At 45.4% G+C, this 25,852-nt stretch overlaps 1 protein-coding gene across 1 annotated transcript in view; it reads left to right on the top strand.

Annotated features, from left to right (window-relative positions):
• The window catches only part of PLG (plasminogen), a 189,630-nt gene that overhangs the window by 114,573 nt on the left and 49,205 nt on the right, over nt 1-25,852 (top strand). The window contains exons 11-12 of the mRNA XM_063917521.1: nt 20,724-20,899; nt 23,468-23,616. Of these exons, the coding sequence (XP_063773591.1) occupies nt 20,724-20,899; nt 23,468-23,616 (325 nt within the window). The remainder of the gene's footprint in view (nt 1-20,723; nt 20,900-23,467; nt 23,617-25,852) is intronic.

The following is a 25,852-nucleotide window of genomic DNA, read 5'->3' as shown; positions in this document are numbered from 1 at the left end:
TTTACTGCACAGTATATTTCATTTTTTTTTCAAGTTTTTGTAAAAAATATTGCAATATATTTTATCAATGCAGATTACTTAAAATGTCATAATATCCTATGATACATGATGAATGTGACTATGGGGGTCATTCCGAGTTGTTCGCTCGCTAGCATATTTTAGCAGCATTGCACACGCTAGGCCGCCGCCCTCTGGGAGTGTATCTTAGCAGAATTGCGAACGAAAGATTAGCAGAATTGCGAATAGAAAATTCTTAGCAGTTTCTGAGTAGCTCCAGACCTACTCACAGATTGCGATCAGCTCAGGCCGTTTCGTTCCTGGTTTGACGTCACAAACACGCCCTGCGTTCGGCCAGCCACTCCCCCGTTTCTCCAGACACTCCCGCATTTTTCCCTGACACGCCTGCGTTTTTCCGCACACTCCCAGAAAATGGCCAGTTTCCGCCCAGAAACACCCACTTCCTGCCAATCACACTCCGATCACTTCAACGATGAAAATTCTTTGTTCGGAAGTGAGTAAATCTAAGTTTTGTGTTAAAATACTTAGCGCATGCGCATTTTAGCCTTAATCGCTCCGTTGCGAAAATCGGCAACGAGCGATCAACTCGGAATGACCCCCCATGTCTATTATATTTAAATGTAGCAGGAAAGTTCAACTTTTCAGGGGTTTTGTGCCACCTGTGCCTAGCAGCGGGACAGAGTAGCTGGTGAATAAGTGGCAAGCGCCACTGGCGTATTTATAATGGGTGCAGTGTGTGCGATGCAAATTGGCCCCCTGGGTTCCAGGGGGGCCCTTACCGCACAATCTGCACCCATTTTTTAAAATTCTTACCCTCCAGAAATTCTTACCCGCTGCAGAAATTAGCAGGAAAATGGTGCGGTGCCATTTTCCCAGTGTTTTGCGCATACGCAGTAAGGAAATCACTGTGAAAATGGGCGCATTTTCCCAGAGACCTGGGTATGCGCATTAGGGTTGCCTAGTGCCTTAGTGCCCAGAGCTTCAGAGCTGCTGGCAAAAGAGGAGGGGGCCCGGTCGGTGCCTGCACACGGGCCTCCTCCTCTCTAGGGGGTAAATTTACTAAGATGGGAGTTCTATTTAAGATGGAATGTAGCCCATAGCAACCAATCAGATTCTACTTCTCATTTATCTAGCACCTTCTAGAAGATAATACCTGGAATCTGATAGGTTGCTATGGGCAACATCCCATCTTAAATAGAACTCCCATCTTAGTAAATTTACCCCTCAATGCGCCCCTGCCGAGCACATGTGCACACCATCTGTTCACACTGCGAGGAGAGCCTGGGGTAGGCAGTCCAACATCTCTGGGAGTGCTGGGCATGTTCCCAAAGTGATAAAAAAATAATAATTCTGTACTAGAGATCTGTAAACTCTGCATACTGGGGGTCATTCAGGTATGGTTGCACCTGAGACAATAGGCGCAAAGTCCTGAATTTCGGTACTTTGCGCATGCGTGTTACCAGTTCTACACGTGCGCAAATGTGTCCTGTGACATAGGATGCAGGCTGGCAACAGCCTTTCATTGTTTGACATACTCTGGATTTACTGATACATGTAGTGACATAGGGGTCTATTTACTAAGCCTTGGATGTAGATAAAAAATGTACGGAGATAAAGTAGCAGCCAATCAACTCCTGTCATTTTTCAAACCCAGCCTGTGACATGGCAGTTAAGAGGTGATTGGCTGGTACTTTATCTCCGTGAACCTCCATCCAAGGCTTAGTAAATAAACCCCATAGACTGTCATTGATTTACATACAGCACTATCACTGCTGCTTCAAATCCGACTGCACCTGAATGACCACCACTGTTTACCTCAGTCCACAATTTGGCCTTTATTAGGTGCTTCCTGTCCTAACCCACCAAAGAGAACACATCAGAATGAATCATCTATTGTTGTCCCAGCTCCATTCATAATTACAAATCCAGCAAAATGCTAATTTGTAAATTTATTGTGAAATGGCATTCCATGGAATGCTGGAACAGTAGTGGAACACGATGATTGTATCTAATTTCTCATCTCTGCAAACCTATCCGTTTGTACATTGTTTTATATTTAGGGGGCATGGACACCCCCCTTTTTAGGCCACACCCCATTCATTATTGGGGGCTCCCACATGTCTCTCTAAGCCTCTGCATCTCCATACTGTGTTTGAACCAGCCTTAATATTGGTAATATATGCAATTGTGTTATGTTATGTTATCTGTTACACTGTAGGTGATCTAGCCCTAGTTTTGTATGTTGCCAGAGTGTTGCGGTGTTGGATAGGGATGTTAGTACACACAATGACACTTAACCAGGATGATTGGTTTATTCAGACAACAGAGATAACAGCTAGAAATATATAGAAGATGTTCTGCAGGAACTAACAGTATACATGTGAGCAGTACAGTGGTAACACAGCGTCTCAGTACACACAGGGTACGGCTGCAGGGTATACAAGACCACACACTGAGGAGAGTAGAAGCTGCATGCCAGTGCAGTTGTCTCTTCCAGGAAGAACTCTCTTAGACTGTGCATTAAGCACCTCCTGCTGCACTGAGCTGACACTAGGAGGAAAAACACTAGAGCAGGGAAGCTGCCTCTAGTGCTGGGAAAGGAGAAAGACCACAGAATGATCCACTGGCTAACACCTCCCCCCCCCCCCACACACCCCTTCTTGCTCAAGGCTGTCTCCGGTTACATACATTTGCATAACACTTTATCAAAACATTTCTCAATAAAGTTTTCCTGTAACCGAAAAACACATTAATAAAGCATGGTAAGCAAACAGTAAAACAAATCAAAATTTCTCAAAAGTATTCCAGTCCACATTTTGTCATGAACATATTCAGCAAGTGTGATGACAGTCCCTTTGTCAACATATCAGCAGCATTGCTCTCGCTTGCTATGTAATCCACATTGACAGACTTGTTTTCCACTAGCTCACTGATAAAGTGATGTCTAATGGCAATGTGTTTGGATCGTCCATAATGCTTGGTGCTGGAAGACAAATCAATTTCTCCCTTGTTATCACACGCAATGTTGATAGTCTCACCGTGGTAAAGAAGGCTAAGCTCACATAAAGGGGGTCATTCCGAGTTGATCGTAGCTGTGCTAAATTTAGCACAGCTACAATCATTCACACTGACAGGAGGGGGGACGCCCAGCACAGGGCTAGTCCACCCCGCAGACTAGTCCCCCCCCCCCACAGAAGTGCAAAGGCATCGCACAGCGGCGATGCCTTTGCACTTCAAGAGTAGCTCCAGACCAGTGCAGCTTTAGCGTGCTGGCCGGGAGCTACTCATCACTCCCTGGCCCGCAGCGGCTGAGTGTGACATCACACAGCCGCCGCGGACTGCCCCCCTAAACAGCCGGACCGTGTCCCCCTAAACGGCGGCTTAACACCGCCGTCCAGCCCCCTCCCGCCCAGCGACTGCCTCTGCCTCAGAGGTGATCACTAGGCAATGACATCTGCCATGCCGGCGCATGCACAGTTTTAACCCGATCGCTGTGCTGCGAGAAACTGCAGCGAGAGATCAGGTCGGAATGACCCCCCAAGTCTCCTTCATCCATAAAGCTTCTTTTGCAGTTTCTGTAAGTGCCATGTACTCCGCCTCAGTGGTGGATAGGGCAACAGTGGGTTACTTTCTGCTCGCCCAGCTGACGGCAGCGTCTGCCAAAACAAAAAAGTATCCAGTATAGGAACGACGGTCATCTTCATCTGATCCCCATTCTGCATCACAGAAAACTTCCAAAGTCGTACCTTTTGACTTTGTAAACACCAACTTTAATGAACTTGTACTTTAAGATTCTTTTGACTGCAATCCAGTGTCGCCTCCCAGGGTTAATTGAAAAACTGGCTTGCCCTGCTCACTGCATGTGTGATGTCAGGTGAGTCCCAATACTTGCATACATTAAGCTACCAACAGCATTTTGATATGGAACCAATCTCATTTCCTTTATCTCCTCCTGGCTGGTTAATGACATGGCCTTTACCATCTTTATGCTTTTGTCAATAGGAGTGCTCACTGGTTTTGCATCACACATTCCATACTTGCAAAGTATTGCTTCAATACAGTATATGTCTGTTGACCAATTGCAACAGTCCCATCTTTCAGGTTTTGTACAATTCTCATGCCTAACAAATGATTTGCAGGTCCTAAATCCTTTAGCTTAAATCTTTCTTTCAGCTGCTGTTTTACATCAGTAATGTGCTATTCTTGACCTGCTAGCAATAGATCATATACATACACAACTATAATGAACCACTTTTCTTCTATAGTTTTGTGATATAAGTAGTGATCAATCTTTGACATAACAAAAGCGGTCATTCAGATCTGATCAGTCGCCGCCCATCGGGAGTGTATTTTAGCTGTGCAAGTGTGCGATCACATGTGCAGCCGAACGGTACAAAAACACTTTGTGCAGTTTCTCAGTTGCCCAGGACTTACTCAGCCACTGCGATCACTTCACCCTGTCCGGGGCCGGAATTGACGTCAGACACCCGCCCTGCAAACGCTTGGACACGCCTGCGTTTTTCCAACCACTCCCTGAAAACGGTCTGTTGCCACCCACAAACGCCTTCTTCCTGTCAACCTCCTTGCGATCGGTTGTGCGAATATATTCTTTGTAAAACCCATTGCACAGCAACGATCCACTTTGTACCTGTGCGACGCGCCTGTGCATTGCAGTGCATACGCATGCGCAATTCTGACCTGATCACAGTGCTGAAAAAAATGCTAGCGAGCGATCAGATCTGAATTACCCCCAAAGTTCATCTCTAGCAGCACAGCATCCAGCTTTACATACCATCAATAACCACTTTGCTTTAGGCCGTACAAAGATTTCTTTAAGAGGCAAGCTTTTCCCTCTTGGAACATATTCTCGTCATAATGTTCAGGTGGTTCCATATAAATCTCCTCAATTAACTCTCCATTTAGGAATGCAGAATCAAAGTCTAACTAGTATAACAATAAATCATGAAGTGTAGCAATGGCAATGACTAACCTTAAGGTGCTGTACATTTCGACAGGTGAAAAGATCTCTCCGTAGTAGATCCCAAATTTTTGTGTGTATCCTTTAGCAACAAGGCGGGATTTATAATGAGCAATAGTCCCATCTGCATTCAGCTTTCTGCAAAAGACCCACTTGTTCTTGATTGTCTTATGGTTAGTCGGCCTGTCAACTACAGTCCATGTACTGTTATCATCCAGAGCTGACAGCTCTGTACCTATTGCTGACTTCCATTCTTTCCAGTCACTACTTGATTTTACTTCCTGTATATTTTGGGGTTCACAGTAAGCTATATTTGCATATTCCTCACTGTATCTTTTGGATGGAACACCTTTATTGCTCATCATGAACTTCTGTTTCCTGATTGGGTGTCCGCATTAACTCTTTCAGGTTCAGACACGCTTCCCGCTGCCTGTACATCCAGCAATACATATTGTTGCTTTGATTCTTGTTCCAGTGATTGGTGCTGTCTCATGGAACACCATATGTATTGACTTTAGAAGACGTTTGTTTGTAAAGTCCCAAAGACTGTATCCTTTGTTCTCTTCACAGTACCATAGCATAATACATTCCACTGACTTTGGATCTAATTTCCGTCTTTTCACTTAAGGTATATGCAGGGGCGGATCCAGAAGAAAATGATAGGGGGGGGCACCATGGAAGGGGAAGTACATTTGCGTGCGGCTTCGGTGCATGTGAGGTAGCGCTCCTTATACAATGCCCACAGTTGTAGCGCTCATTATGCAATGTCCACTGTACTGGTAGTGCCCCTTATATAGACCCCATAGTAGTGGTGCCCCTTATGCAATGCCCGTATTGCCCCCAGTAGTAATGTTGCCTGTAGTAATGCCCGCAGTCATTTAGTGAGTGTGGCCAATTAAAATGAGACGTGATACACAGACATATGCCCCCAATAGTGCAGTGCCAAATCCACAATTGCACCCACAGTGCAAGATCCACAATTGCCCCCACAGTGCCAGATCCACAATTGCACCCACAGTGCCAGATCCACAATTGCCCACACAGTGCCAGATCCAAAAATGCCCCTACAGTGCCAGATCCAAAAATGCCCCCACAGTGTCAGGTATACAAATGCCCCCACAGTGCCAGGTAAACAATTGCCTCCACAGTGCCAGGTAAACAATTGCCCCCACAGTGCCAGGTATACAATTGCCCTCACAGTGCCAGGTATACAAATGCCCCCACAGCAGGTATACAAATGCCCCCACAGCAGTGCTGCAGCTGGTTACCGCTGCAGCTGCTGCTTATCTGCCCGGCTCTGAGGGTGTCAGGAGGAGAGCGCGGCTATGTCTGACGCCGGTGGCGGCGGCGTGTAGGACTTCAAACTAGCCGCCGGTTCATGAGCCAATCAGAGCTCGCAGACTGGCGGCTCCTGATTGGCGGCCGGTCCGCGAGCTCTGATTGGCTCACGAACCGGCGATTGGTTTGAAGTCCGCAACACGCCGCCAGATAGCCGCGCGCTCCTCCTGACAGCTGTTTAATGTAACTGGCGGATGCTACCGTGCGGTGTAATGTAACTTGCGGATGCTACCGTGTGGTGTAATGTGACTGGCGGATGCTACCGTGCGGTGTAATGTAACTGGCGGATGCTACCGTGCGGTGTAATGTGACTGGTGGACGCTACCGTGCGGTGTAATGTGACTGGTGGACGCTACTGTACGGTGTAATGTGACTGGAGGATGCTACCGTGTGGTGTAATGTGACTGGTGGACGCTACCGTGCTGTGTAATGTGACTGTGCAGTGTAATGTGGCTAACGGAGGGGGGCAATTCTTTTTCTGGCAGAGGGCACCAAAATGTCTAGTTGCCGCTCTGGCAGTGGCGTAACTAGCAGTGTGTGAATTATGGGAGGGGGAGGGGGGAGAGGCAGCATTCATTTCAAAACATGACAAGGGGGGGAGGGCGCCGTTGCGGTTACTTGCACACAGCGCTAAAAAGTCTACTTACGGCACTGATTTGTGGCCCCCCCGTCCCCCCCGCTTGTGTCACTGAGACACGCTGCCGCTCAGTCCGGCGGCAGCGTGTCTCAGTGACACAAGCGGGGGGGACGGGGGGGCCACAAATCAGTGCCGTAAGTAGACTTTTTAGCGCTGTGTGCAAGTAACCGCAACGGCGCCCTCCCCCCCTTGTCATGTTTTGAAATGAATGCTGCCTCTCCCCCCTCCCCCTCCCATAATTCACACACTGCTAGTTACGCCACTGCCAGAGCGGCAACTAGACATTTTGGTGCCCTCTGCCAGAAAAAGAATTGCCCCCCTCCGTTAGCCACATTACACTGCACAGTCACATTACACAGCACGGTAGCGTCCACCAGTCACATTACACCACACGGTAGCATCCTCCAGTCACATTACACCGTACAGTAGCGTCCACCAGTCACATTACACCGCACGGTAGCGTCCACCAGTCACATTACACCGCACGGTAGCATCCGCCAGTTACATTACACCGCACGGTAGCATCCGCCAGTCACATTACACCACACGGTAGCATCCGCAAGTTACATTACACCGCACGGTAGCATCCGCCAGTTACATTAAACAGCACGGTAGCATCCACCAGTTTCGATACACCGCACGGTAGCATCCGCCAGTTACATTACACCGCACGGTAGCATCCGCCAGTTACATTACACTGCACGGTAACGTCCGCCAGTTACATTACACCGCATGGTAGCGTCTGCAGTCACATTACACCGCACATTAGCGTCCATTAGTTACATTACACCGCATGGTAGCGTTCATTAGTCACATTACACCAGACAGTAATACTCCAAATATACATATAGTTTTATACCATAGCAGAAGAATATTTACACACAATCTTATGTATTCAATTTACAGGGGACATTACATAAATGTATATGCAGTTTTGGGGTTTGTTTTTTTACAAAATCTCTGCACTAGTAGTTTATCTAAAAAGTCACAGAGAGAAAGTCCAGAATTTCCAAACACAAGAAAAGTATTTCTTAATGTTGTTTTACTGAATTAAGTAGTAATTAGCAGCACATACTGTACCTACAATATAAGCAGCACTTGCTCGAGGGGTGGGAGGGACGAAGGAAGAGACTTCACTTGCTGTGCTAAGCAGCAGCAGCAACAGCCGTCTCTCCTGTACCCGGAAGTCAGTGTACACAGCCCTCCCACCAGAAAATGATGAATATTAAGCCCACTCCACTATCCACACCTCCCCTACGTATTAAACATCCCCTACCACCAGGGCCGGCTCTACCATTAGGCAGCTTTAGGCGGTTGCCTAGGGGCGCCGGCCCCTGGAGGGCACCACTGAATTAATCTAGCAAAAAAGTGAAGGGAATCTATGCGGCCTCCTCCATTTACACCGCACTGACTGCTGCTAAACAAAGTCACAACATATTGTGACTTTGTTTACAATATACTTTTTCACTTTAAAAGTGTTGTTCCTTCTCTCTGTATATGTATAATGATGCAATTCACCCCAGCCCACCTAGTGGCCACCTGCATCTTCCCTCTGAGAGGTTGTGATGGTGGGGGTTTGCAGGTTAGGGGGCGCTATGTTGAAGCTTTGCCTAGGATGCAGTGAAACCTTGCACCGGCCCTGCCTATCACCCTGAAAGTCATGTACCAGGGCCCCTTCATTCAGCACAATGTCCCCTTCTTCAGTTTTGCGTTCTCCCTCCCGCCCCGTCTGTGCAGTAAAGGAGTAATTAGCAGAAATTATTTCTCCAGGTCCTACATGCTGAGCGGAAGATAGAATATCCCCTACCACCCACAGGACCTCAAAGCTGCCGCTGATAGCACTCCCCACCCCTACCGCTGATGGGTGGGTAGGGGCCCCAGTGCATTGCTGTGCCCAGGGGCCTACACTGCTGTTAAGACAGCTCTGCCTGTGATCTATATTAGCAGCGCTGCCTCCGGCGGGGAAGGAGCCGGGCGCAGCGCTACTAATATACTGTACACTACAGCGGGCAGCGCAGAAGCTGGTGGCAGCTAATCAGTGTGGATGCGGATACTGCCACAAATGACAGGGGGGGCACGGGCCCGAGTGCCCCCCCCCTGGATCCGCCACTGGGTATATGTGCATAAGCCTTACAGCCGAAGACACGGAGATGATTGACTGTTGGCTTTTTCTTGGACCTGTGCTAAAACCTTTTATGGCTACTGTTGGTGCACGGTTTTTAAGATATACTGTTGTAGACACTGCTTACACCAAAAGCTTTTCTCCAGGCCTGCGTCACTCAACATAGTCTGTGCTCTCTCAACAATTGTACGATTTTCACGCTCCCTCACACCATTTTGTTCTGGCGTGTAAGCAATTGTTAGTTGATGCTGTGTGCCATTTTTTTTTCAGGACCTGTGCTAAAACTTTTCATACTCTTCGCCATTGTCGGATCTCAAGACTTTTAATTTCACCTTCTGACATATAAAGCACTTGAGCTTGAGCTTTCTGGACTTAGTACCTTTTGTGGATAAGGCAGAACCCTCAGCATGTATCTCGACAGGAATACATTCTTGGAACTGCAGCAGCTTGGCTCTTACAATTTCTGTTGTCAGCTTGGTTTCGTTAGAATCCAAAGCTACTACCAGGAAATCGAATTCTGGTGTCATATTTTATAACTTCGCCACCGTTACTTCCTTGTTGTCCACCTCTGCCCCCACAGATGCCAACTGCTGAGCTATTGACAGTATTTTATCAGTATAATCGTTCATGTCCTTACAGGCACTTAACTTTATCCTGTACAGCATACGCCTCAAGTTTATTCTTCTCATCAGACCTTTGTCCACATACGCCATTTGCAGAGCTGCCCACGTGTCTTTTGCTGACACTTTCCTGCTGATAATGAAGTAGACGTGTTGTTCCACTGCCAAGCCTAACGTCCCGATGGCTCTATCCACTTCAACTGCGTGTGGGTTTGCTCCTGTCTCAATTGTGACTTTCCACAACTTATCCCGCTTAAGCTGCATCTCAATGGTGAATTTCCACGTTGTGTAATTTTTCTGAGACTTTTAACTTTGTAAAGTTCACGTTGTTCCCTGTACTGTATATTCTTCTCTAATTTTAATAAAAGTACTCCTTCTTTAAGCAGCTGCACTTTTATTTCTTATGTACCTCTGTGATAAAGGGGGGCTATTGTGAGGGCTGGAGAGGTGAATCACTGACCCTAGGCCAAAAGGTGATACCCTGCCAAGGATTTATTTTGGGGAACTGTCATGTTGGATTGTATAACTGAAGTGTGCTATTTATTACCCATTCTGTCCAATAAACCACAATAGGTTTTCATCTACCACTGTGCCCAAGTGATCTGCAACAACATATCTTCACATTTAGTGGCAAGCAGTGGGGTCACTCAAGTTACAAGCCCAAATGCAAGAATGGATGCAAGAATCACACCAGAATGCCTGCTGAAGTGGATTGGAATAGGCACAAGCGAGGTGCAGAGGTACTGGCTAGAGTAGATGTCATCTGCACAATCAGCAGTACCAGTCTGCGAGCCACATTGCCAGGGGCCTAGCTGTGAAACAAGTCTATTGCTGATGGGTACTAGCCCCATGACAAGATGGCTCCAAGCAAAGAGGGCACCACAAAGATCCTACAAAAGTGGATGGAGGAGACTTCTTATGCCTCCAGCATCCTGAATGTTTCTGGCCATATGAGGTAGAGTGGATCTCAGCCCTTCGGAGTCCTTTGAGGCCGCTTGGGAAGATATCCAAACTGAATGGTGGGCAGATAAGTGGGAGCAGATGGTGAAGCTAACGGATGCCTTCCTCAAATGCCTTGGGAATGTTTGAGCTCAATGCCAGCCTGGAAGTCAGTAAAAACACTGGTGTACCAAGAGATATTGTTATTGGCCCAAGAGGTCAATGAACAGATGGTTAAATAAGAAGCAGAAAATGCAGAGATCCCCCCATCTATTGGCCAACCAGGGTCTGCCTACCTTTTTACCTTCACTGATCTCCGAGACGAGGAACTGGATAGTTACTGCCAGTATGCAGAGGAGGACCTTGCCCACCAGGAGGATGCTAGGAAGCACTGCCTGCAACCCCTTCTCTTCTCCCTGGGGAATGTCACAGTGAAACCCCATTATTCCATTTTTTATTGAAATGTAAGCAATGCAAGTCACGTGAATAACCTGCAATCACCCAGAGTTAAGCGATAAAATTTAGGTTTGAAAAATTCAAAAATGTGTATTTCAGACATATTTTGAAAAAGCCATTTACAGGGAACAGGAATAAAGCCTTGCAGCTGTTTTGCAGCACTGAAAAAGAGGCTTGACTGGGCTTATGGACCAATTAATTGAGATATGAAATCTTTGGTTTGTCATGCAGGGATTTTGTACACCGTTGAGTAGGCAAATGGATGGTTACTCTGTGTTTGGGGTTTATATGCAAAGTGGCAGCTTGTAAAAACCACCACTTCGCAGCATGCTTAAGCCCAAAATTTAAAGAGGCAATGCTTTTAATAGCAAAACTATATTTGCTATTCAAAGCATAGACCTTTTACATTTTAGGCTTAAACACATTGAAGCTGATGCTTAGCGAATAAAGCCCTGTGACACTGTCAAACATGAAGCAGGAAATATGATGGTCTGGCACTCTTTTGTTAGATCCCGAGTCGGTGACTTGCACAGAATGCTGTCACCCTGAACTTAAGAGGCCACCACAGCAATATGGAGCACCATGCAATACCCACTTATGTCTAGCTGGGTATATTTCAGAACTACAAGTATGAAAAAAATAAGGGGGTAATTCAGACCTGATCACTGCTGTGCGTTTTCGCACAGCAGCGAAAACGCAGATGAAATTGCACCTGAAATCACGAGGAAGGGGCTTAAATGCAATCCAAAACTCGAGAATCGTTTTTTTTAAATCCGAGTTCTGAACTCGAAGGAAGACCTCAAGACTTGGAGAGTAATACAGACCTGATCGCTAGCAAGTGATTTTTGCACTGCTGTGACCAGATAGCCAACGCCTACAGGGGGAGTGTATTTTAGCTGTGCAAGTGTGTGAACGCATGTGTAGCAGAGCTGTACAAACAGATTTTATGCAGTTTCTGCGCAGCCCAGGACTTACTCAATCACTGCAATCACTTCAGCCTGTCCGGGACCAGAATTGGCATCAGGAACCCTCCCTGCAAACGCATGGACACGCCTGCGTTTTTCCAGACACTCCCTGAAAACGGTCAGTTGACACAAACGCCTTCTTCCTGTCAATTTCCTTGCGATCGCCACATGCGAACGGATCCGTCGCACAAATGCAGCATTGAGCGGTGAACCGCTTTGTACCAGTGCGATGGGCCTGTGCATTGCGGTGCATGCGCATGCGCAGTTTGGACCTGACCGCCTGCTGTGCGAAAACCCACAGCAGCGATCAGGTCTGAATTACCCCCATGGTCCAATCCGATTCCCAAAAGTTATCAGGGCCTCGGTTCTACTTAGAATCCTGAAGTTCGGGTGTGTTTGGTTTGCAATAAAATGGAACTGCTCATCTCTATGCAGCATACATACTATACTGTACATATAACTGTATCATAAATAGAGATGTGCGGCTGGCACTTTTCGTGTTTTGGTTATAATTCCATTTTCGTGTTTTGGTTTTGGCTTGGTTTTGCCAAAACCACCCTTTCGTGTTTTGGTTTTGGTTTTGGTTCTGGATGATTTTTGTAAAAAAACATAAAAACAGCTAAAATCACAGAATTTGGGGGTCATTTTGCTCCTACAGTATTATTAACCTCAATAACAATCATTTCCACTCATTTCCAGTCTACACCTCACACCTCACAATATTGTTTTAAGGCCTAAAAGTTACACCGAGGTGGCTGTATGACTAAGCTGAGCGACACAAGTGTGCGGCACAAACACCTGGCCCATCTAGGAGTGGCACTGCAGTTGCAGACAAGAAGGCACTATTTAAAAACTAGTCCCCAAACAGCACATAATGCAAAGAAGAAAAATAATTACAATGAGGTAGTTTTATGACTAAGGGTGTGTACACACGGTGAGATAAATCTGTAAGATTTTGACTATATAGTCAAAATCTTATGAAAAGTTAGTGCATATCTCATGGTGCTAGGCAGCTTGCGATACATATTCGATCCCAATGCGCGCTCCCGTGGGGTCGGTATCGTAAGGCTAGATAGACTGTGCAGGCAAGTCAATCTTGACTATCTAGTGTACTATCTAGTATAAAGTATAGTCAAAATTGGCACTTAGTCAAAATCGTACATAGATAAAATCTCAAGCACAGATAGTCAAAATCTGTCCTATCTGTGCTATATGGGCTCTGGGGGAGTTCAAGGGAAATCGCATAGTCAAAATCGAACATAGCAGGGATCTCACCGTGTGTACACACCCTAAGCCAAGCGACACAAACAATTAGGCACATCTAGGCGTGGCACTGCAGTGGCAGATATAAAAAAAAAAGGACCCAAACAGCACATGATGCAAAGAAGAAAAAGAGGTGCAATTAGGTAGCTCGATAGCCAAGCTAAGCGACACAAGTGTGCGGCACAAACACGTGGCCCATCTAGGAGTGGCACTGCAGTTACAGACAGGATGGCACAAAGAAAAACTAGTCCCCAAACAGCACATGATGCAAAGAAGAAAAAGAGGTGCAAGATGGAGTTGTCCTTGGGCCCTCCCACCCACCCTTATGTTGTATAAACAGGACATGCACACTTTAACAAACCAATAATTTCAGCGACAGGGTCTGCCACACGACTGTGGCTGAAATGACTGGTTTGCTTGGGCCCCCACCAAAAAAGAAGCAATCTCTCCTTGTACAAACTGGCTCTAAAGAGGCAAGATGTCCACCTCATCATCATCCTCCGATTCCTCACCCCTTTCACAGTGTACATCCTCCTCACTGAGTATTACTTCGTCCCCACTGGAATCCACCATCACAGGTTCCTGTGTACGTTCTGGAGGCAATTGCTGGTAAAGGTCTTCCCGGAAGACTTTATAATTAATTATGATGAACAGCATCTTCTCCACATTTTGTGGAAGTAACCTCCTATGCCGATCACTGACAAGGTTACCGGCTGCACTAAACACTCTTTCGGAGTACACACTGGAGGGGGAAGGGGGGGGGGGTTAACTTAGGTAAAATAAAGCCAGTGTGTGCAAGGGCCTCCAAATTGCCTCTTTTTCCTGCCAGTATACGTACGGACTGTCTGACATGCCTACTTGGATGCTGTCACTCATATAATCCTCCACCATTCTTTCAATAATGACAGAATCATATGCAGTGACAGTAGACATGTCAGTAATTGTTGGCAGGTCTTTCAGTCCAGACCAGATGTCAGCTTTCGCTCCTGACTTCCCTGCATCACCGCCAGCGGGTGGGCTAGGAAATGTTATCCTTTTCCTTGCAGCCCCAGTGGCGGGAGCTGTTGACGGGTCACGTTCCGCTTGAGTTGACAATTTACTAACCAGCAAGTCTTTGCACCTCTGCACACTTGTGTATGCTGGAAAGAGAGATACAACATAGGCTTTAAACCTAGGATCGAGCACGGTGGCCAAAATGTAGTGCTCTGATTTCAACTGATTGCTCCAGTCTTCGGGCACGCAGTGGAAGAATGACGAAAGTGGCCCGCAATTTTTCGGGCCACCGACAGCATCTCCTGCACACCCCTCTCATTTTTAAAAAGTCTGCACCACCAAATTAATTGTATGTGCAAAACATGGGACGTACTGGAATTTGCCCAGTTGTAATGCACGCACAATATTGGAGGCGTTGTCCGATATCACAAATCCCCAGGAGAGTCCAATTGGGGTAAGCCATTCTGCGATGATGTTCCTCAGTTTCCGTAAGAGGTTGTCAGCTGTGTGCCTCTTATGGAAAGCGGTGATACCTAGCGTAGCCTGCCTAGGAAGAAGTTGGCTTTTGCAAGATGCTGCTACTGGTGTCACTGCGGGAGGCCATACATCTACCCAGTGGGCTGTTACTTTCATATAGTCTGCCCTGTTCCACTTGTCCACATGTCCGTGGTTAAGTGGACACTGGATACAACTGCATTTTTTAGGACCATGGTGACTCTTTTTCTGACGTCTGTATACATTCTCGGTATCGCCTGCCTAGAGAAGTGGAACCTTGATGGGAATTGATACCGGCGACACAGTAACTCAAACAAATCTTTAAGTGACTCTGAACTAATGGTGGATACCGGACGCACCTCGAACACCAACATAGCTGTCAAGGCCTCAGTTATCTTCTTTGCAATAGGATGACTGCTGTCATATTTCATCTTCCTCACAAAGGTCTGTTGGACAGTCAGTTGCTTACTGGAAGTAGTACAAGTGGTCTTCCGACATCCCCTCTGGGATGACGATCGACTCCCAGCAGCAACAACAGCAGCACTCAAGGATCCTACGGAGGAATCCCGGTTAGGAGAGGACTCCTCAGTCTTGACAGTGACATGTCCTGCAGGACTACGGATGTTCCTGACTGAGGAGGAAGTTGACATTGAGGGAGTTGGTGGTGTGTCTTGCAGGAGCTTGGGTACAGGAGGAAGAAGGGATTTAGGTGTCAGTGGACTGCTTACACTCTTACCCAAAGTTTCTGAACTTGACAGTGACTTCTGATGAATGCGCAGCAGGTGAAGAATAAGGGAGGATGTTCCTAGTTGGTTAACATCCTTACCCCTACTTATTACAGATTGACAGAGGCAACAGATGGCTTGACACCTGTTGTCCGGATTTGAGGAGAAATAATTGCACACCGAAAGGGTGGCTTTTTTTGGCAGGTTGCCCAGGCATCACAATGGGCTTCTTCATCCCACGGACAACAGGTGTCTCCCCCGGTGCCTGACTTAAACAAACCACATCACCATCAGAATCCTCATCGTCAGCTTACTCCTCAGCGCCAGCAACACCCATATCCTCATCCTGATATACTTCAACAGTGACATCTTCAATTTGAATATCAGGTACTGGACTGTGGGTGCTCCTTCCAGGACTTGCAGGGAGCGTGCAAATGGTGGAAGGAGCCACCTCTTCCCGTCCAGTGTTGGGAAGGTCAGGCATCGCAACCACCGACACAATTGGACTCTCCTTGGGGATTTGTGATACCATCTCAGAGCACACAGTTCTTTTCTGTGCTCTTTCCAGCTTAACTCTTTTAATTTTTCTAGCGGGAGGATGAGGGCTTCCATTGTCATGTGAAGCTGAACTACTAGCCATGAACATAGGCCAGGGCCTCAGCTGTTCCTTTCCACTCCGTGTCGTAAATTGCATATTGGCAAGTTTACGTTTCTCCTCAGACGATTTAAATTTCTTATTTTGGTTCTTTTTACTGAACTTTAGCTTTTTGGATTTTACACGCCCTCTACTATCACATTGCGCATCGGCCTTGGCAGACAACGTTGATGGTATTTCATCATCTATGTCATGGCTAGTGGCAGCAGCTTCAGCACTAGGAGGAAGTGGTTATTCTTGATCTTTCCTTATTTTTTCCTCAAAATTTGTGTTCTCCATTATTATTTGGGAGTTATAAGAGACCTAGGGGATCAATTTAGCACAGCTACGATCGTTAACTCAGACATGCAGAGGGACGCCCAGCACAGGGCTAGTCCACCCCGCATGTCAGTGCCGGCCCCCCTGCACAGATACAAAAGCATCGCACATTGGCATGACCTCTTCCCCTCTCGCCTAGCGACCGCCTCTATCTCAGAGGCGATCGCTAGGTAACGAAGGCTGCTATGCGCCAGCGCATGCGCAGTTCCGACCCGATCGCTGTGCTGCGACAAACTGCAGCGAGCGATCGGGTCGGAATGACCCCCAATATGCGTCACAGGAATGACTGGAATTACTGATGACACAGGACACTACCAATGGTCTGATGCAGACTAACAGGTTGTTATAATTGTTATACTGCAGCAGTGGATATATAGCAGCAGCGTATATCGCCACTGGAATTACTGATGACACAGGACACACACTACCACTGGTCTGATGCAGCCCAACAGCTTTTTAATAATAATATAATTGTATGTAATTGGTTATACTGCAGCAGTAGATATATATAGCAGCAACGTATATCGTCACTGGAATTACTGATGACACAGGACACTGGATATATGGCAGCAGAGAACACCAACACTGTGACTGCCTGGACTGATGCAGCACAAAACACTGAGTGACTACACTGGACTGGTCTGCACAACACAGCACCACTTTACAGCTACACTGGCTATATGGACTGGACTGAGCGGCACAACACTTGTCACCCCACTTTCCCGCCCGAATATACAGAGACTGAGCACACTGAATAGTACACGTCCTCTCACTCTCCGAGATTGGAGTGAAAATGGCTGCGGCGCACGGCTCCTTATATGGAATCCAAATACCGCGAGAATCCGACAGCGGGATGATGACATTTTGCAGAGTTCAGGTTTCCGAGTAAAGAGGGAAGTTCCGAGCCTGGCTCGGATCCGGACTCAATGTGAGAAAAGAAATATACATAAATAGTAGCGCTCTCCAGAAACCATGAATAGTATTTTATACACCACTGTGTGAAAGATATGGTCTGAACACACTGATTCACCATAAAAGAGAGACGTCCTCAAATTTTCCTTGTATATAAATTTCTCCCTTGTTAATTCATCAAAAGGCAGCTGTATGTATTACTTCCAGTATCAAGCCTGCAAAATATGTGTCACCTTTCCCTATTTGTATAAGGGAACTGCTCAAGGGACACTTAAAACAAGACTGATCATGGTGCAGTAAATCTTAAAAAAGAGCACATTTATTTTTAACAAATTGCACTTACGGAAGTAATACGCTTGCGTTCCACAGTCCGTTTCTATGACAGAAGTCACTAAAGACAGTCCAAATACCAGTTCATCATAGTAAAACCGGAGCTATGTCTTTTGTGCCCACAAAAGACATAGCTCCGGTTTTACTATGATGAACTGGTATTTGGACTGTCTTTGGATCAGTGCTTCCTGTCAAACCTGTCTTCATTTATAGGAAGTCCCCCTCACTAAAAAATCAGTTAGTAAGAAGCAGCGTGGAAACCAACCCAAGACAAAGCATCAGAACTAAGGGTTTCCATCGCTGCGGTGGTTGTTTGATGTGTAGAACTGTAAAATCACCCTCACGAAAGGAAACGGAATTTACGGTTAACGGTCATTCATATCCTATAAGAGAGTTCTTAACATGCCACTCAAAAAATGCTATATACATTTTGGAGTGTGCATGCGGACTTTTTTATGTGGGAAAGACGGTTAGATGTGCTAAGGTTAGATGGACGGAGCATATCTATAACATCAGAAAGGGTTTGCATACTCATACCGTCTCATCACATTTTAAGAAACTTCATGATTCAAAAGAGTGTTCCTTAAAATCTTTTTGTGGGATTCAGCTAATCCTCCCTAAATGGAGAACTAGGGATTTAGAGAGGCGGCTGTCACAAACAGAAATGAGGTGGATTCACCGTTTGGGCACACTTGCACCTGGGGGACTAAACGGTGAATTCGAACTCAAGTGCTTTCTGACGTAAATTGTTTTCTTGGGATTACCCTTCCAGGAAGTTTCTTTCCTGCACACTGCACTTTTATTATATGCACTTTTATTAGTTTCTTATATGTAGTCATTCTGCTCATTTGCATTTTTTCTATTTCTTTATGTTTTTATGATGGACTTATTATATGGGGACTTTTAATGTGGACTGGACTGTTGCCGAGCCGTTTTTTTTTAATTATACCAGAAGAATACATATTGAACCAGCCGGAGGATATAAATGACGACGGTGGAACGCACTGTAATTTCCGTAGAGCGGTGAACCACATGGGACACTTCCGCTTCCGGCCAGGAGACTCTGCGCGCAAGCGCAGCGTCATGGCGGCGCCGGGCAACGGGAAATGAGTCCAGCTGTGAACCTCTCGTTAAGAGGGGATAAATACTGAGGACCCGCTCATGGCGGCGCCGGGCAACGGGAAATGAGTCCAGCTGTGAACCTCTCGTTAAGAGGGGATAAATACTGAGGACCCGCTCATGGCGGCGCCGGGCAACGGGAAATGAGTCCAGCTGTGAACCTCTCGTTAAGAGGGAATAAATACTGAGGAGCCGCTCTTGCTAGCCATGCTTCTGACGAAGGACGAATCTCGTCCGAAACGCGTTAAGCGTGGCTAATCTGTTTGGACTCTATCTGCTGCTTTGATGGGACTTTCTTTGGTGACGTGGACCTGGGCATCCGGAGCTCGTATTCCCACTTACCTTTACCATCTGGCACCTTAGGATTCGCCGAATGAGGATCACAGCTGTTGGTGAAATGCCTATGGAGTTTTTTGTGACATGCTGTTTTTAATTTGATGTTCTTGTAAGTGCAATTTGTTAAAAATAAATGTGCTCTTTTTTAAGATTTACTGCACCATGATCAGTCTTGTTTTAAGTGTCCCTTGAGCAGTTCCCTTATACAAATAGGGAAAGGTGACACATATTTTGCAGGCTTGATACTGGAAGTAATACATACAGCTGCCTTTTGATGAATTAACAAGGGAGAAATTCGTCTATGACCTTACACAAGGAAAATTTGAGGACGTCTCTCTTCTTTTATGGTGAATCAGTGTGTTCAGACCATATCTTTCACACAGTGGTGTATAAAATACTATTCATGGTTTCTAGAGAGCGCTACTATTTATATACATTTCTTTTCTCACATGGGTGGTCATTCCGAGTAGTTCGCTTGCTGCCGTTTTTTGCCGAATAGCGATCAGGCTAAAAATGGGTGATTCTGCGCATGCGTATGGGCCGCAGGGCGCACGCACTAAGTATTTTCACACAAAACTATGCAATTTTACACAGGTCTTAGCGACGCTTTTCAGTCGCTCTGCTGATCGGTGAGTGATTGACAGTAAGTGGGTGTTTCTGGGCGGAAACTGAGCATTTTCCAGGAGTGTGCTAAAAAACACAGGCGTATCAGGCTAAAACGCAGGAGTGGCTGGAGAAACGGGGGAGTGGCTGGCCGAACGGATGGCGTGTTTGTGATGTCAAACCAGGAACTAAACGGACTGAGGTGATCGCAATCTAGGAGTAGGTCTGGAGCTACTCAGAAACTGCATGGAATTATTTAATAGCAGAACTGCTAATCTTTCGTTCGCACTTCTGCTAAGCTAAGATACACTCCCAGAGGGCGGCGGCCTAGCGTGTGCAATGCTGCTAAAAGCAGCTAGCGAGCGATCAACTCGGAATGAGGGCCATTGTTTCCACTAATGTGTAATTGGATACACATTTATGTACATTTTGTAGCAGCATTTTAGATGAATTGCTCACTGTTTTCTGGAGTTTTCTTTGTTTCGGATCCGGACTCGGAAGCCAAAGTTCGGGGGGGTTCGGTTCTCTGATAACCGAACCCGCTCATCTCTAATCATAAAGTCTTCTTTATCAGGCCTCCCAACATTAGGAAAGCTCAAATGTAGACAGTGGCAGTATCAGACTGTGGCACACTGCAGTGTGGCTGCATCATGATGGGTGTGATCATGCTCCCAGTGGCGTTTTAGCATGTCTGAAGTACTAGAGCCCCCAACCTCTTTCCCCTACTACAAGGACATCATTGATTTTTTTTGTACATACTGGAGATGCCGGACACTTTTTCGTGCAGCAGGGACACACGTCCCAACCTCCCGCAAATGGTGATAAATGTGTCATTACATGCTTTATGATGAAATAATAAAATACTGTAATTGCATAGACTGCTTAATATTTGTGTTTGCAGGGGACTTGAAAAAAATTACTGCAGAAACCCAGATAATGAAAAGAGTCCTTGGTGTTACACCACCGATCCTAACGTCCGATGGGAGTTTTGTAACTTGAAGAAATGTGCTGAAGCTCCATTGATAGAACAAAAGCCTGTACAGACAACAAAACCTACAATAGTCTCCTCCAGTCCAGGTAATGAGAGACCACGAAGAAGACTGTTTTGTTACTTTGTAAAACACTTAAGAAAATACTTTGGAAGGTATCCTATTAATAGTGGTACTTTACTGCTGCTAATAGGATCACTGGGGGCTATCCCATTAGCCCCTATGCCGGCATCCTTTTCCCCCAATGCCGGCATTTATCGTGGATTATGCCTCAGGCACCCAAAGCATAATCAGCAATCAGGGGCCACATATCCCGATCCCATGTGTTTTCGTGCAATTGCGGGTCCTTTTTCAGCTGATCAAAACTGTAGCATCGGGGCTAATAGAATACCTCCCTTTGTGATACTTTCCAACATCAAAAAAAAACAACTTGTTTTTTTACTGTATTCTTGTGAGGAAAGTGAGTGATTTTAAATAAAGATCCGTATAACTAATACTCTAAAACAAACACATTTAACGTGTGTGACCAAGGTACTGTACATAATATATTTGTGTTTTCTGCTTCTGCAGATGCAAAATAAGATCTTCATTACTGGCCCTCTAAGTTATCAGCGCTAGACTATGAAAGGCTGAGTTGGTGATAGTGTAACGGTGACATACTGTAACAGTGAAACCAGCGGCATGGTGTCCTCCTGTCCTAATATCAATCTGCCCTAGCCTCGTAGATGTATGAAGCAGTGAAAAGAGTGGATAAATGTTACAGTGGAGAAGTTGCCAATCAGCTTCTACCTATAATTTTATAGAATGCACTTGATAAGTGCTTCCTCAAAGCTGATTGGTTGCCTGAGCAACTTCTCCACTGGCACACTTCTCCACTCTTTTCACTGCTTCATACATTACCCCCAATTCCTTAGGGTGGTACCCTGGAAATACAGCCTTCTGCAGTTCCACAAGTGCTCTTCCAAGACATATGTCCAGTGGGTGATGGGATGATAAATACAGAGCAGGTTAAAAAAAAATGTAACAAGTTTTTCCAGCAAGTCCTTGCAGCTCTAAACTGTAGGAGGACAAGTGCCAGCATATACTCATGGCTTATAGTTCTACAATCGTCAGCATGCTCTATAACTGACTCTCTGGCATCCAGGGATCATTGGGACCTGTACTCGTAAATAAATACTGTTTTATATAAACAATGACACAGTTTTATTATGTATTTTTAAGGCGTCACACAGCGGCATGCAAGCAATATAACAGTGAAAATAGACATATCAATAATACAGTAAAAGTAATCTGACATAACACTGGAAAAACACAATGCAAACCACTGTAGATAGAACGTGGAAGGGGTGAAGGTTGGTAGACTCGCTATAATATAATAGTATTATGGGCGTATCTGCACAGGGGCCCAAACTGTACACCCTGCAACCATTCACACTCCCCCATACTCGCAGCACAGCATTTACCACAAGGATATGGTACAAGTGACATGTTTCCAGAGACTGCACATGCGCACTACAGAAATCACTGGGAAAATGGCGCACTAGCTATTTTCCCCGAGATCAGTACATGTGAAATAGACTCTGGCACAGAGTCTACTGAGGAAATCCACTAGTAAAAAAAGAGGGTCTGGTCTGCACATATCAACATATATTCATTAAAGAAATGGACTGGCCTCCACAGCAATTAAACAAACACATTCACCCCCACAGAAAAAAATAAACAAACAAAACACACTGGCCCATAGTTGTCAGTATCTGTGAAAAGAGCACAGTTGTCCCTGACTCTCAGTGGTGGGAGTTTCTGCAGCCTCAGACGTGGGAGTGTCAAGAGCCTGTCTGTCACAACGAGTAGTGAGCAGCACTGGGCAGGTGGGATGGCGGCGCGGGTGTGGTTGACCTATGATGTCACACTGCCGTATCTCCATAGGTCACACGTATGAACCACCTAGGAGAGCCCAGAGCTGCTTGGGCCCAAAATTATAAGTTGAACTGATGGCGGCGATGACTGCACACCTAGCGGGTATCTCTGGCAGCACACTTGAGAACCGCTCAGTGGTTGAAAACGCTGATATAGATGCTCCTATCCCAACCCTAATTTCAATATTTATTAGTCACCTAAATTTCAGGGTGAAAATTTTCTTTGTGCCAGCTTTTAATCCTTTGGGGAAAGCTACTAATCAATACAAAGCGTCTTCACTCTGATTGGTTATGGGAAAGTATTATTATGACTGGTTATGGGAAAGTTTTTGGTTATGAGTACACCCCATGTGGGGTGCAACTTCAATAAACTACAATGTAATTCATAGATAAAATTTGTTTTTTGGTTTGTTTTCATATTGAAATCCAAGATTCTTTCCACAGCTTGTTGTATTGCACAGACACAATACTGCAGCCCAGATAGCAGGGGTAAGCTGCAGAAATCCAGGGATTGCAAGAATAATCACCCTGTTTCTAAATAGGAGAAAGTGGTGATAATCAAGAAAGAGGATATCGCTGCTTCATAAATAGACACTTCAAAATGAAAATGCAGTTGCTATTTGTACATAATTTGGCTAAAAAATCTTTATATTTATCATGAAAATGTAATGATAATTAAAACAATCATTGCTGGTAAATGCTAATCTGTTACACTATTTCATTAATTGCATGTCTTTCAGATTGTATTGTAAGTACAGGCAAAGATTATCGTGGTACAAGATCTGCCAGTGCTAAGGGAGTTACCTGTCAAGCCTGGAGTTCACAGACACCCCATACACACACAAGCTTTACTCCAGAATCTCACAAAGACTCTGGCTTGGATAAGAACGTAAGTAACTAAAGGGTCAGAAATCACAAAATATGAACAAATAGTTCTGCTGTTGGCACAATTACTGCATTTCAAGGCACATACCCAGAGCCGGCCCTAACCAATATGATGCCCTAGGCAAGATTTTGGCTGGTGCCCCCTAGCACCACCACCACCACCACTAGTTCCACCTCTGACCCTGCACCCCTTTCCCAGCACCATCACCCCCCACCCATAGCAGTCCTTTTTTTTTTTTTCCTACCCCCTTTAATTTAAATAAGAACAGTGTGCACATTCGGTGCACAGCCCAAAAAGGTATGAGTTTTTGCTAGCAAGGGGCATGGCCACACAATAGTACCCCCAATTCAAATTCTGCTTCACAGTAGTACAACTTTATTCACAATTTATCATACAATAGTGTCCCTTATTCATATTACATCACACAGTAGTACCAATTTACCTTATATACGTTACTTCTCACAGTAGTGCCCCTTATTCACATACCATCATACTGAATTGCTCCTTATTCACATTACACACCATATTGCTCTTTATTTTCATTACACCATACCATATTGCTCTTTATTCACATTACACCACACCATATTGCTCTTTATTCACATTAGGCCACATAGTAGTGCCCTTTCTATATGTTACGCCACACAGTAGAGCACCTTAAACACATAATGCCACACATTGGTAATGTATTTATACACATAATACCACACAGTAATGCCCCTTACACATGACACACATTATTAATGTCCTTATAAATATAATGCGCCTTACACATTATGCCAACTCTTATTAATGTCCTTATACACATAATTTCCCTTACATATATGCCTCATTGTTAATGCTCTTATACACATAATGACACACATAATGTCCCTTACACATATGCCACACATTATTAGTGCCCTTATACACATAATGACAGACATAGAGCCTCTTACACATATGTTACACATTATTAATGCCCTTTTCCACATAATGACACATATAGTAACTGGTGTGAGTCAGCTGGCAGCTTTGCTAACGTCGGGTGCCTATTTTTTGTGAAAATGCATCTTATTTGCATTGCTATGTGGCTAGGATGCACAAGCAGCTTCTGCTGATTAAATTGATATGTGGCATATATACTGTGTGCGACTGTGGCTGTATCTGCATACGAAATGCTACACAGAATATAGGCATGCCACATATCATTTTAATCAGCAGAAGCTGCTTGTGCCCCTAGGCATGCCAGATGCCCTAGGCAATTGCCTAGTTTGCCTATACCTAGGGCCGGCTCTGCACATACCCATTTCCCAGACTTTGGAAAACACCCTGTATAATCATCAGTCATATCGTGTTGGGAGAGTGGCCACATCCATGGAGGTGTGTCTATCCTTTCCCATGTGATAAGCCATTTCTTAGCCCCTTCAATCCATCCCCACTGGAGTGCGCAGCACACTATTGGTTCCTGCACATGGCACCCATTCAGCACTGTTCTGGTATGAAGAGCAGCAGTGAATGGGCCATACATTCTTGCCTTCCACATCGCATAACAATGGTTTCCACAGCAGGACAGAGCCCTCAAATGGGGACAATTCCACCTAAACCAGGATAATAAAGAGGTATGAAAATACAAGACAACTCAACATTAATGGCACCTCATTCCATGCTTTTAGCGTGGGGAAAGCTACTAAACAGAAAACTCCCCTATCCCACTGCCAAATGTACCTTGTCCATCCAATGAATCTCATTTAAACAAATTTTGTGAGACAAAATTTGTTTAATTGAGATTGTTTCTTCATGTGGGTGCATAACTAGAAACTTCATGTGTTAAGCCATCACTCACCACGGCATGCTCCCTAGCCAACAAGTTCCAGTGCCATACTGTTTGCAACACAGTTCATGTCCCTGAGCAATAGATGCATTTTCACAAAAACAGGCCCATGATGTGACAAAACAGCATTCATGCTCAAGTGTGTAAATAACTTTATAGGGGCAGATTCAGTTAGCCTCAGGATTTATCCCCTGGCTAAAGATCTGCCTTGAACTAATCTGTTATGTGCCACTAACCTGCATGGGGTGCACCCTGGGGTTTATTGCGCAGGGAATGCCACAGATTGCAGCACTAAACCCGGAATCTATGTGTTAACACACATTAACCAAGGGTTAAACACACAGGAAATTGCCTAATAATTGAATAGCTCTGGGTATTAAGCCCAGAGCTTTAGCCAAATGATAACCACTGCGGGTAACTGAATCT

This window comes from Pseudophryne corroboree, chromosome 4 (genome assembly GCF_028390025.1).
Source record: "Pseudophryne corroboree isolate aPseCor3 chromosome 4, aPseCor3.hap2, whole genome shotgun sequence".
Classification (NCBI taxonomy): domain Eukaryota; kingdom Metazoa; phylum Chordata; class Amphibia; order Anura; family Myobatrachidae; genus Pseudophryne; species Pseudophryne corroboree.
The sequence above is the reverse complement of the archived record's forward strand: the minus strand, read 5'-3'. Positions and strand labels throughout refer to the sequence as shown.